At 56.8% G+C, this 12,972-nt stretch overlaps 1 protein-coding gene across 1 annotated transcript; it reads right to left on the bottom strand.

The window, feature by feature from the left end:
* Positions 1-8,178: 8,178 nt before the first annotated feature.
* PDX1 (pancreatic and duodenal homeobox 1) lies at positions 8,179-12,557 on the bottom strand. The gene is made up of 2 exons (XM_059042108.2): positions 12,143-12,557; positions 8,179-8,624 (listed from the first exon to the last, which is right to left on the bottom strand). The coding sequence occupies exons 1-2, from the start codon at positions 12,555-12,557 to the stop codon at positions 8,179-8,181; spliced, it is 861 nt and encodes a 286-aa protein (XP_058898091.1).
* Positions 12,558-12,972: the final 415 nt, after the last annotated feature.

Here is a 12,972-nt window from a genome sequence, read left to right as displayed (position 1 = left end):
CATGCATGTGGGATCTAGTTCCCTGACCAGGGATTGAACCTGGGCCCCCTGCATTGGGAGCTCAGTCTTAATCACTGTGCCACCAGGGAAGTCCCTTTTTAAATTAAAAAAAAAAAAAAGAAACCCCTCCCATTTTTAATTAGACAAACGACCATCCGGAATAAAGACTACACTTTCCAACCTGCCACCCAGCCACGAGTTTTCATGTAACTAAGTACTGTTCATGAAGTGTAAGCAGGTGTGGTGTCACTTCCTTGAAGTGTCATTCAGGAAAAGGGGATGGTATTCATTTTTTATTGCTGCAAAGTCAAATTACTACACAGGAGCACAGAATAACAAGAATGTATGCTCTCTCAGTTTCTGCAGGTCAAGAGCCCCCCCTTGGCTCAGCAGGTTTATCTGCTCTGGGTTTCACAAGGTCAAAATCAAGTTGCTGGCCAGCTGAGCTCTGCTAGGGAGGCTCTGGGAAGCACTTGGGTTGCCGGCAGAATCAGGTCCTGTGGTTATAGGACTGATGTCACCATTTCCTTGCCAACTATCACCTGGAGGCCTCCCTTAGCTCCTGGAGGCCTCTCTCCAGTCCTGGCACGTGGGTCCTGCACCCCAGAGCCAGTAATGGCACCTGGAATCCTCTCACACACAGAATCTCTCTGACTTTTCCTTCTGCTGAGCTCTTGGATTCCGGCTGGAGAAAGTTTTCTGCTCTTAAGGGTTTGTACGATTAGATTGGGCCCACCAGATAATCCAGGATTAAGTTAAGTTAAGGTCCCCAACTTAACTACATCTGTAAAGTCATTTTTGTCCTGTAACAGAACATACCCACAGGTTCAAGGGATTATGAGGTGGACATCTTTCAGGGGTCAATATTCCACCCATCGTAGGGGCCTACCCTTCTTCCTTTCTTCCCTTCTGCTGCTCAGAAAGTGGGTGTCATAGCTGGAGTGCCCTATGGGACTGTGAAATGAGGGGCCAATTTCGGGGTAGAAAAAAGGGAAGTCAAAGTAACCTGGGCCCCAGGCAATTCTGAAGCAATATTCCAGTCCTGACTCACCTGCACCCAGACTTCTGTGTGGGAGAGGAATTAACTTCACTCTTCAGCCTCTGCTATTTGGGGTTTCCAGTAGTCACAGCCAAACCTAACCACACAGTAACATCTACGGAAATGACTCATTAAGGAGGTCTGGGACAATCACCTATTTTGGGGAGCCTATGGACCCCTAAACAAATTCCACTTTGTAAAGAGGCTCTCTATCTTTGGTCAACATACAATCCCTAAATTAGTTCAAACATGTATACCTTTCATATAAAGCTAGTTGGGGCATCAGTGCTGCCTGAAGTGTACCTTCAGCATGACTGGTTTGGCCTCTTTATTTGACAGAGTTAGTAGTTTATTTTTGCTCCTGCTTGGTCAGCACCATTGTGGTTTTTCAGCCCAGACACTCTCTTGTGAAGCTCCAGGACAATACCTAGCTGCCCCCATCAGAGAGAGGATCTGAGGACCCAGACAGAAGGGCACACATTCATTTTGTGTCACTTGCTGTCAGCTCTGAGGTCTTCAGAGCAGCGAAGTGCTGTCCTTGCTCTACCGAGAGGAGAAAGGCCTCAGTTTCTGGAGGAACCGCCCCAGCCACCCGTGTATGCGCTCTTACATACATGATTGTATTTAACCCTCACTCGATCCCATGAGATCTCGCGTTACCGGTAATTCACAGGCGAGTAGACAGGCTCAGGGGGATTAAGTTATTTGCCCTTGTTGAGAAGAGCCATAAAGAGTAGGTGCAGAAGGAGAAGCTAAACCCTTCCCAGAGCACGGAGAGCCAGCGCTGCTAATTTCTGTATTTGTCCAGAGATCCTCCCCTCTCTTTTTTTTTTTTTTTTTTTTTTTTTTTTTTTTGCGGTACGCGGGCCTCTCACTGTTGTGGCCTCTCCCTTTGAGGAGCACAGGCTCCGGACGTGCAGGCTCAGCGGCCATGGCTCACGGGCCCAGCCGCTCCTCGGCATGTGGGATCTTCCCAGACCGGGGAACGAACCCGTGTCCCCTGCATTGGCAGGCGGATTCTCAACCACTGCGCCACCAGGGAAGCCCCTCCCCTCTCTTCTTCATGAAAGTTGGCTTGTGCTTTACAAAGTCTGCGTGTTTGTGTGTCTCCTCACCTAGAGGAGAAATCATCTGTACTTCTGGTCTAGAAAATTAGACTTTCAACATTAAATTAAAATAAACCTTGCAGTTATTTATTGCAATAAATTCAGTTGTACAGTATTTTCTATTTGTTTTTCAATCTTGGAGATTATTTTGTACATTTTATTGTGTTTCTAAAACTACTGAAGTGGAAATAGTTCCATGTAATATGGCAATTTCAAATTGGCAGTATATCCAGACATATCCAGATATGTGAAACTTCTGAATTTTTTAGAGCATGTATAAGTAGGAGAAATAATTTTTCAAACTCTCATTACTTTGGACATAAGACTAATTGAGAATTCAGGAAAATATGAGAATTTATTCAAATGATATAAATTACAGCAAAAACACTGTTGTAATTTTGTATGCGTAATTTTGACTAGATGTGAGAGTTCAGTGTGTTTTATAATGCGGACAAGAATCTTGACTGTGTGCTGATGACACAGCATATATTTAAGGTGTCTGTATGTCCTGTGTTTAGAGAAAGACTAAACAATTCAACTTGGAAGTGAATTATAAAATATTGCTTAAGGCTAGAGCCATCTATGTTTTCAAAAGCCATAGCATTTCACTTATAGAGAAAAATAATTTTAGTTAAAAAGGAATAAAATTTTATTGTCCATTCTATCTCATGATATATAAATGTAGCATGCTTAAATATGGGAACCTGGCATCGGAAGGCAATCACTAGGTAGCCTAAAAGACCTGTATCAGTCACTTTCACTCTCTAAACAGCTACTGGTAGCTACTATTTGTAGAGCTTGACCTCTTCTTCCTACTTGGAGTCACCCGCAGATCCTTTCCCTGCAGCTGTCCACAAGTGGCTGCAAGCTGTCCACAAGTGGCTGCAAGCTGTCCACAAGTTGCTGCAAGCTGTCCACATGCAGCAATTTCCTGAAGCCTGGCTGCCAGCTGAGTGGCTCCATCACTCCCAGTTCTTTTTCAGGGAGGCCTTTCTCCTTCCTGCTGCCCTGCCTCAGATTCCATTAGGTTTATCCCTCCCCCATCTAGCTTGTCAGAATGGCTTTGAGTAAAATTAGATTGAGTGTTAACCCAGAACTTCCCTCTTCTGACCCTTCTAAGTACTTGATTTTCAGGAGGGTTTCTAGGTGATGCTGTTGAAGTATGAAAGACCTCAGTTGTGAACTTTTTTCTTAGAAAAACAATGTTAATTCCTTATGCAATCGTGCAATACTTCAGCAACCAGCCAGCTTCTACCAAAGTTCCAACTTGGGTTCTTCTAAAGACAGCGTTTCCTGCCTGCGAACACTGTGTCAACGCAAAGAATGGAGACAGCTACCTGAGTGGACAGTTTTCATCGGCGGCAATGTCATCTGGCACTTGGGAGACGGCTGCGCTGGGTGGGGAAATAAAAAGAGTATATAGTAAGGTGTCCGTGGCTCCTAGCTGCACCCCGATCATCGGCACCCTTGCAATGCACATAAGGCATGCCCTAAACACCTGCACACAAATGCACACAGGCCAACAAGCAAAACCAGACACACGAAGGTAGAGTCCCCCTAAGCCACACCCACACCTACATAGAAACCCAGATCTGGGGAGGAAGGGAAGGAGGAAGAGAATGGGAACGGAAGCACAGGCAGAGTCCACCGACGTGAAAGGGCAGCGCCATACTTAGATTTCATTCACACTTGAATGCATTGAACGGAACTAGCTGAAGGAGAGGATATGGAGAGAGTGACGGCCCTGGACGCAGGGCCAAGATTAATCTGGGAAATCAAAGCAGCCTTTGTGGTTCAAAAGGAGAAATTTGGGGAACCTGAGTGACTCCTATGGACTCTGATCCATTCACCGATAGTCCAGTCTCCTGCTGTGACGACCATGAGGCAAGGCACCGCACGGCTTCCAGAGGTGTCCGGCACGGAGAGTAAGAGCCCAGTAAACCTTGCTGGATGCACTCAGGCGCGGGTCCCGGATCGAAAGGGGCAAGTGAATTGCAGACGCCAAACGCGTTGAAAACAATAGGCAGGACCTGAAATCACCACCAACTCAGATGTTGTTATCGCGTGGTATGAATTTGGCTTTTAAGGTGAGCACGTCTTCGAGTAACCGTACGCAAAACTACAGGAAGGACTTTATCGCGAAAGAAAAGGGGACTTTGTCGGGCACTGTTGCGGACACCATGAGGCCCGACGCTGCGCACGAGGAGGCCCGGGGTCCTCGGCCCCGGCTCCGGCTCCGCGTGGCTCCTGGGGTTGGATATGCGTGTGTGCGGCGCGGAGCCCGCGCGGCATCTTCCGAATCCCGGGGCTACGGTCGTGGCCTGAGCCAGGACAGAGCTGCAGCCGCCCGGTCTGGGCGCGCCACGATCGTACCTCCCCGCGGATGCAGGATTCCGGGAGGAGCGGTGGGGTTCGTGGTCCAGCGGGGATGCCCTTCGGGGAGGCGCGGGCGTGGTGGAGGCGCCGGAGCGGGCGTGGTGGAGGCGCCGGCGCGCGCTCGCATTGGCTGCGCTCTGCGTCGGCCGAATGCCCGTCTCCCTCCGCGCCGAGGCCGCTTTCCCGGGCGTTCGCGGCGTGCGTCCGTTCGCCGAGGGCGAGGAGCGCGCCGTGCCCGAGGAGCGGAGGGGAGGCTGGCGGCCCCACGGCGGAGGTGGGTACCGCGCTCACCGCGGGTTCCGGCACCCGGCGGGGGCTTGAGGGGCCGGCTGGTTTGTTTCGGGCTCCAGGGAGGTCTCACTGTCCGGGACTCCTCACTCGAGAGTCTGGGCCGCGCGCGTGGGCTCGGCGGGCAGGCCCGAGCGCCCCAGCGCCCCGTCGGCGAGCGCGGCCGCGCAGACTCGGAGACGCGCATGTCCAGCCGCCCGCGGGCCGCCCGCTGGGGCCTGACCTGGGTGGGCCCGGCGGGCGGAGGGGTCGGGACGACGCGCTCCGTCCCTCTTCGGGTGAGGCGCCGCGCGGCTCCGGCCCCAGCTCGGTCGCCCTCCTTGCTCTCTTCCGGGCCCACGTGGCGAGCCGGGCTCCGCTCTCCGCCGCCTCCCTGGGTCTCCCTGGGTCTCCCTGGGAGGCTGGCCTCTAATGGCAACTACGCTTCGCCGCCGCCGCCACGTGTCCTGGCGACTGTGCGCCAGGCCCGGTAATAAACTTGAAGGACATCATTTCGTTTCGCCCTTGTGCCGAGCCCATTTTATGGAAGGGGAAACGGAGAATTCAGGGGCTCGTTCCAGGGCGCGCGTAGTTAAGGGGTGGGGGGACCGAAAGCCGGGCCTCTTCTGCGCGGAGGCACCAGCCCCGGCGGCCGGGTCCCCAGCCCAGCAGAGCAGCAGAGCCGCACGCCGGCCGGAGTCAGACCGCGCCCTCCGCCGCCGAGCCCGGCCCCGGGCGCCCGCGCCTCTTCCCCTCGGGTTGGCGAACCCTGGAACCGCCAGCGGGGAGGCCGCGGCGCGCGGTTGGGCCCGGAGCCTCGGAGAGGGCGGCGGCTTCCGCGTGGAGCCCCGAAGACCTCCTTGGCCTCCGAGCACAGGCCTCCGCACCTCCACCAACCGGGCGGCCGAGCTCCAGCAGGTCCTCCCTTCACACCACAGCATCAGCTTCCCTGGTGCCACATGAGGACAGCCTCTCCGGGTGAAGGATGCTGTGGGCAGTCAGTTTATGAGGAAGTGCGGCGTTACAGCTAGGACGCGCTCGGTAAAGATCAGTGGTTGTGTGGACAAGAGGACGTTTGTCAAAGGAGAGGGGCTGCGGGAGACTCGGGAAATCTCTGCAGCGGCGATTCCCCAGCTGCTTCCGAAAATGATGACGATAATAAAACAACCAATATTTGTGGAGGGTAAACTACTTCCTAGATACTGAATTAAGCGCTTTACACGTGTTCTTTGGTTTAAACCTCACAACTCTATGAGGTAGTGTCCACGTTCACTTTACGGATGAGAAAACCGAGGCAGAGGGAGGTGCAGTAATTTTCTCAGGGTCACGGCTGGTGTTTGAGGGGCCCGAGGTCTGAACGCAGTCTTGCTAGACTCCAGAGCCCAGGCGGGTGTGGAGAGGCTGCAGGGGCTCGCAACCCCCAGCAGCTGTGAGACGTCTCACTGATGAGGAAGTTCTCCTTTCTGATCCACAGAACCTTCATTTATTCGGAGGGGCGTTACGACTCGATTTCTCTCTCTCTCTCTCTCTCTCAAGAAAACCCCACAAAAAAGAAAAAACAATAACAACAAAAACCGAAACGCAGAAGCAAAAACCACCAACAAAGCAAAAACAAATCCTGCACCTCTTTGCAAACGAAAATAATAGCGGCGGCTCCTGGGAGTGAGCCGTCGTCTCGGAACCGGTGGGAGCGCTGGGGAGGCGCCTTGGGGCGCGCGCTGGGGCTGTGCTGCCCACCCAAGGGCCGCGGGGAGGAGAGGGTGGCCCGGAGGTTGGAAGCCCACTAAGTCGGGGCCTGTGTGCCCCTAACACAAGACACTATTGGCCCTCGGGCTCCAGGGGCAGAAACTCATCCAGAGCAACACTTCCTTCGGAGGAGCCCCCGACAAAGGCCTCACCTGGATGGCCGCTTTGGGCGTTTCTCTGCCCCCCTCGGTGCGGGGCCGGGTGGCAGCTCTGGCTCTGCGCTTATTCATGGACAGCCCTCCGCACTCCGAAAACCCCATGCCTATGGGCTCTCCTGCCTAAGAAATTAATTCATTCTCAGAAGTGACTCCTAAATGTACAATGAAACAAAGCAAAACACCCGAAAATCCCCCTGCTGATATGCTTTCCCAACCTAAAACCCAAACGTGGTGTCTTGGTTAGTGCCAAAAAAAAAAAAAAAAAAAAAAAAAAGAAAAAGAAAAAAAAATGCTGCTTTAATTTTTTAAATGAATTGGAATCACTGCACTGCAAGAAGGGTTTGATACAAAGCAAGCGGAATCAGTTTTCCTCTCTTTCAACGTTATCTGTATTTATTAAGCATTTTCCACAAACATCACCTGAACACAAGGTCCAGACCCTGAAACAAGCAACTGACCTGGAAACCACAGACCTGTTTGCAAAGAACTGTTAGGTAATTTAAAAACTTTAAATAAAAACAACCATCTTGCCTCAAGTTCCCCGACCACATACACTTTCATCGTTTCTGAGGATGAGGAAGTCACACCCTGTGGATAGTTTCCGGGGTGGGTCAGGCCACCCTGATTGTCTCCACACAGTGTTCCCTGCCCTGAGATCAGGGAGCAAATCCCCATCTGGAACAGAAAGCTCCAAATATCTTCAGTGTAGTGACTGCTCAGGGCCCATGTTTCTTCCCCCAAACCTTGGTTCCAGGCCCGTCTCCCCTTGCCGTCTCTGGGAGTTTGGGCACACAGGGGGTGTACAGCGATGCTGGCCCTGCACGCCAGCCCTGCCGCCGCCCAGCCACGCTTGCAGGACGGTCTTTTCTTCAGAGGGAAGAGGTGGAGGCTGAAGGATGTGCACTGGTGAGGGATGTGGTTCTGCTAAAAGGATTAGAAAAGAAGAAGAGGAGAAGGAGGGATTCTTCTCTTCCATGGGCATTGATTTCACTAGGTCTTTTGAAACTTCAGACGTTTCCTTTCTGTTATTTCTAAACGTTAAGACAGAGGCTGGAGTAAAAATGGCTCTGTTCCCCGGGCAGGTCGAGGCGCTCCATCCAGTCTGCCTGCTGTGTTGGGGACGGTCGCACTTTGTATAGTGTCTGTTGTCTTTTGAAGGGCCGGCTTCTCTAAAGAGGTCCACGGTTCTGGAGTGAGGGCACCGGCACGGCAGCACAGGCGCTGCCAATCCCACAGTATCACCCAAAGAGGCCTCGGATATAAAACGTCTCTTCTCCTTCCGGAAGGTGGGCCAGCGTCTCCCCACCGCGCCCCAGTTGGCACTGGGCGCCTCCGAGCCCGGGCTGCCCCCCTCCAGTCTGGGGTGGGCCGCTCAGCTCGTGCCCCAGCGAACGGCCTGGACGGGTGGTCACGCCCGGGGTCCTGGGCCCGCCCCTCCCTCCTTTGCGAGTGGCTGGTGCCACCCGGCAGGGAGGAGCCCCATCTCTCACCGAGATTCTTGCGGTCGCAGAGGCGCCACACTGGAAGGCTGAGGCGACGCGCTGAGGCCAGGCGGCAGGCGGCCCTCTCGGGCGGCGGCGGGGACCGCGGGCGGCACGGCACCCCCGGGGGGCGGCGGGGGCGGCAGCGCCAGCAGCTCCTCGCCCGAGGTCACCGCGCAGTCCTGCTCGGGCTCCGCGTCCCTACCGCCCGCGGCCACGGTCCCGCCGCTGCGCTTCTTGTCCTCCTCCTTTTTCCACTTCATCCGGCGGTTTTGGAACCAGATCTTGATATGTCTCTCGGTCAAGTTCAGCATGACGGCCAGCTCCACCCGGCGCGGCCTGGAGATGTATTTGTTGAACAGGAACTCCTTCTCCAGCTCCAGCAGCTGCGCGCGAGTGTAAGCCGTGCGCGTCCGCTTGTTCTCCTCCGGCTCCGCTGCGTAGGCACCGCCTGCGGGCGACACAGCACGTGAATGTGGCCCCTGATCCCTGGCTTCCCCTGCCTGTCCCGGACCACCGGTGCAGCCCAACCCCTTTGCCCCAATCCTGGGAGCCCTGGCCCCTCCCCAGCCGCTCCGGCCACGGAGCTCAGGCCCTCCATCCGAGAGCCCAGTCTGGGGCACGCAGCCCTTCCCAAGAAAGGTTTGCCTTTTCTTGGAGGTCAAAGCTGCATGGGTTCTCTCCGTGGCTCTATCAACGAGTGGTTCTAGAATGTGTTCACTTAACCGCTGTTGGGGTTGGTGCTGATTAAAGTGCACATAATAGATATCTAAACCGACTGGATTCTACCAAGGCAAAAAAATGTCTTTAATACAGTACTTAAAAAAAAAAAACTTTCTGACGATGGCCCACAGTAACAAATACATTTCACATCATCACCCAGTTCACACACTGATGTATATAACTGCCACACAAAAACATTAGGACCTTAAACCAAACTTTACTACCTGTGATGCTATCTAATTTCTCCTATGGTTTACTGTTTCATTATATACAAGGTTTCAACCCAGCAAATGGATTTCACGACCACTAGGTGCAACCTTCAGTTTGAAAGACCTTGAGCTAATAAAAATCCCGAGGTTATGACATATATTGTCATATCTGACCATATATGATCTCTCTATCAAGTTATACTGTTGTAGTCAGCCCCAGCTCAAGAGCTGGTAAATTCTCTATAATTGTCATTCTAACCTCGGCTGGGCACCTGCCCTGGACGAGAAGGGAAACCATTCTGAGCCCCAAGAGAAGGTCAGCCCCAGCCTCTGTGTCCTGGGCCCCAAATGCTGGCCAAGGCAGGAGGGGAGGCTCAGGGCCGGATCCCCCACTGGGGAGCTGAGAGCCCGGCAGGGTAGAGGAGCCCCGAGCCCGGGTGGTGAGGAAGCGACAGCCAGGCCCGGCCTCCTAGATGAGCATCGCTCACCCGGTGTTTGTGGCTGTGCGCCTCAGACCCTGATCTTTTCCTTTCTGGGTGACATGCTGACTGCACCCAGGCTGTGGGATCTGGGGCGGTAAGTTCCAGCGAAACACCGGGAAGAGGCCTAAATCGGCATGTACGTAGGGCAGAGGTATGTGACATTTCTCCTGCCACTGTTGGCTAGAGTTGAAAAGCTAGCGTGTGTGTTTCTGGAATACAACCTACCAGGGGTTTCCGCCCAGGCCAAAAGGAGGTGCCCAGAAGCCAAGGCAGAGGCTCCGGTCTGAGTCAGCAGAGTCCTGCTTGCTGGGAGCGTCTCTCGGAGTCTGAACACTTCCAAGCCTTTCTTGGCTTGGGAGAGAAACGAGGGAGCCTTAAAAGAACATCTACAAAGGTCCCCTGAAGTTCGTAAATTCAACCCACAACCTCGCGGGGCTTTGGCCCTTTTCCAGCAGCCTCCCCAAAGCGTTCTGAGAGGCTGCGCAAGGCCCACTAGCCCAGGGGCCCTGTGCCTAGGACGAGTTGGCAGGGGGCGAAGGCGTAGGATGGAGGCTGTTGGTGGTTTGGGGAAGACGTCAGGGCCCCCAGTCTGCACTGTTCTCCAAGGCGCAGGGGGAGGCGTTTAGGGGCAAGCCCGCCAGCAAGGCGGCCGCCGTTCATTTCTTAGGGCGAGGGTTTTGGAAGTTCCTGTTGTTACTAGTCTGCATATCCGATCTACGTATAAAGGCCCTTTGGTCACTTCTTTCTCTCCAGGGGTGTGAAACCCCCAGTAGGAGCGGGCAGGCGGGCTCCCAGACCCTTGAAGTTTGGTTCCTTCCAGAGTTTCCGGGGAGGACGGCCCTGGCCGCGGCAGCATCCTGCGGGCAGCTGCCCGGAGGACGCCTCCCGCCCCCCACCCCCCACCCCCCGGCGGGCTGAGCCTGCAGTGGGTCAGAGGGCTCAGGCAAAGGCCCCCCCGACCGCGACCCTCCAGCCCGAGGAAGTCACCCTTTCCGAGCTACCCCATGCCCCGGCAAGGCTGCCGATTTTCCTTCGGGTTTTCCTTTCCGGCTCCTTCGGTCCGCCCGAGCCCAAGCTCCGCCGGAGCTGGTGTAACACCCGCCGGAGGTGGGAAGTTACCCCACCGCAGAAAGGCTTTTTCAGATCCTCCCTCGCGTTCTCCCTGGGGAGGCCGCGAGGAGGGCCGGGGATTCGAGAAATGCGCGCCCCCAGCCCCCAGCGCGCCGCGGGAAGGGGGCCCGGGCGGGAGGCAGCTCCTGGCAGGAGACTGCGGACTGGGAGGCCCGCGCCCACGGCCGGCCCGGGGACGCCGTCCTCCCGCCTCCCAAGGATCCCGCATTGGCCAAGGCTCCGAGGCCTTTGGCCGCGGCCGCGCGGTCTCAGTAAGGGTCGTGCGGGTTTTCGCCGGCGGCGGGGAAGATCGCGGCCCAGTTTGGACCCTGTCCTGCCTCAGGACCTGCCCGGTCCCCACGCAGCCTTCGCGAGAAAGTGGGGAGAGGCGAGCCCCGAGGACGAGCCCGGATCCCCCCAAGCCCGTCTTGGCTGCGCCAGGGGAAGGCTAGCCAGACGGGGGCCGAGGATTCCCGGGGCGGGGGTCGCGGGCACCTCCGGCCTCTTTCCCCTGACTCCCGACTGTTAGTTGGAAGGAAAAGAAAAGTCCACTATTTGCAGTGCAGGTGTGACTAGAAGCGGCTTCGGCACGGAAGCGATAAGATTGTGTGACGGCGGCGCAGGCCGGGCCAGAACTCGCCGCCGGCTCTGGGCCGGGAAGACCTTCCGTTACAGGCCTGCGCCCGGCCCCCTGTCTCTCCTGTGCCAGAGGGCATCTCCTTCCTCGAGCTGACGGGCAGGGACGCAGCGCTGGGAGAGCTCGTCAAACACTTTCGTTGGTTCAAAAGTGAATGAGCATCGCAGACGCCTCTCCCAGCTGCTCGGCTGCGAGGGTGAGCGACCAGCCCTCGGCCCTGCGGTGACCTGACCCCCAGCCCCGGCCGCTGGACACCTTTGCACGCTTGGGTACGGCTTTCCTTCCCTGCTTTTCTGCAGCGACTTAGTGCCCCTGAGAGGGCCTGGCTTTCTTTACCGGAGCCGCCCGCGGGGGTTGGGGGCGGTGCTCAAGGCGAGAAGGGGCCCGGGGCTCCGAGGGCGCGCTCCGGCCGGGCCGGGAGCATCCCAGAGCCCTGCTCGGCTCCCTCGACGCGCACTTCCGGGAGTCCTGGGCGGGAGGACCCCCAGCTGGGGGAGGAGTGGAAGGTCCGAAGCCTTGAGCTCGGCCAGGCCTAGGCTCGCAGGGAGCGCGCGGGCTGCTGGAGTTCAGCGCACAGGGAAGGAAGGACTTTAAGCTGCCCAGGAAGAGAGCCGAGTGGGAAAGACGCTCCAAGTTGGACCGGAAAAGCGCTTCTTTGCAAAATGGCCTTGGTAGCTCCCTCTATGCTCCCTAGGTTATCCATAGGGGCTGGGGACGCAAACCTGGAGAGAGCCCTGGGAGGCGCTTGGAGGCAGGTGCAGCCGGGCGGAGAGCGGGTGAGGACGGAGCGGGCGGGGGCCGGGCTTACCTGCCCACTGGCCTTTCCACGCGTGAGCCTTGGTAGATTTCATCCACGGGAAAGGCAGCTGGACGCGGCAGGGCTCCTCCAGGGCGCCCGGCTCAGCTCCCTCCGGGAAGGGCCCGGCCGGCGGGCGGGGGAGCGCGAGCTGAGCCGGGAGGTGGTGGTGGAGGTGCGCCACCGCGGGGTCGTCGGCGAGCGGGGGCACCTCGTACGGGGAGATGTCCGGGGGGCTGCCCTGCTCCAGCGCGCCCAGGGAGCCGGGGAATGGAGGCGGCGGCGGCGGCGGCAGCGGCGGGGGCTGGCGGCCCATGTACAGGCACGCAGGGGGGCTGGCGCTGAACTCTGGCGCCGGGCCCCGCTGGAACGCGCAAGGGTCCTTGTACAGCTGCGTGGCCGCGTAGTACTGCTCCTCGCCATTCATGGCTGCCGCCCGGCCTTGGGGACCAGGAGGAGGGGGCTGGAGGCAGGGACTTGGAGCTGAGCGGCGCTCCCACTCCCGGAGGCACCCCTGCAGCTTTGACAGCTCGGCACCGCTCGGAGAGGTGACCCGGTGCCGGCGGGACGGACGGGCGGCCGCCGCGCCATAGGCTCCGCTGTGCCCCACGTGGCCCAGCCCGAGGCCATTATTGGCCTGACTGGCTACCTTAAGAAGCCGGGCCCGGGTACCCACGAGCGCCTGAACGTTTCCGTTTTCTCTCTCAGCCGAGTCTACTGCACCTGTATGTGCAGTTGGCGGCACTCGCCAAAGCGGGGCCCGAATGAAATCATTAGACCTTCTGTTCATTTATAGAAACACATTTTCCTCATACGTTAAACAGTCTGTTTTCCTTGTACGT

This window comes from Kogia breviceps, chromosome 16 (assembly GCF_026419965.1).
Source record: "Kogia breviceps isolate mKogBre1 chromosome 16, mKogBre1 haplotype 1, whole genome shotgun sequence".
Taxonomy (NCBI): Eukaryota; Metazoa; Chordata; class Mammalia; order Artiodactyla; family Physeteridae; genus Kogia; species Kogia breviceps.
The sequence above is the reverse complement of the archived record's forward strand: the minus strand, read 5'-3'. Positions and strand labels throughout refer to the sequence as shown.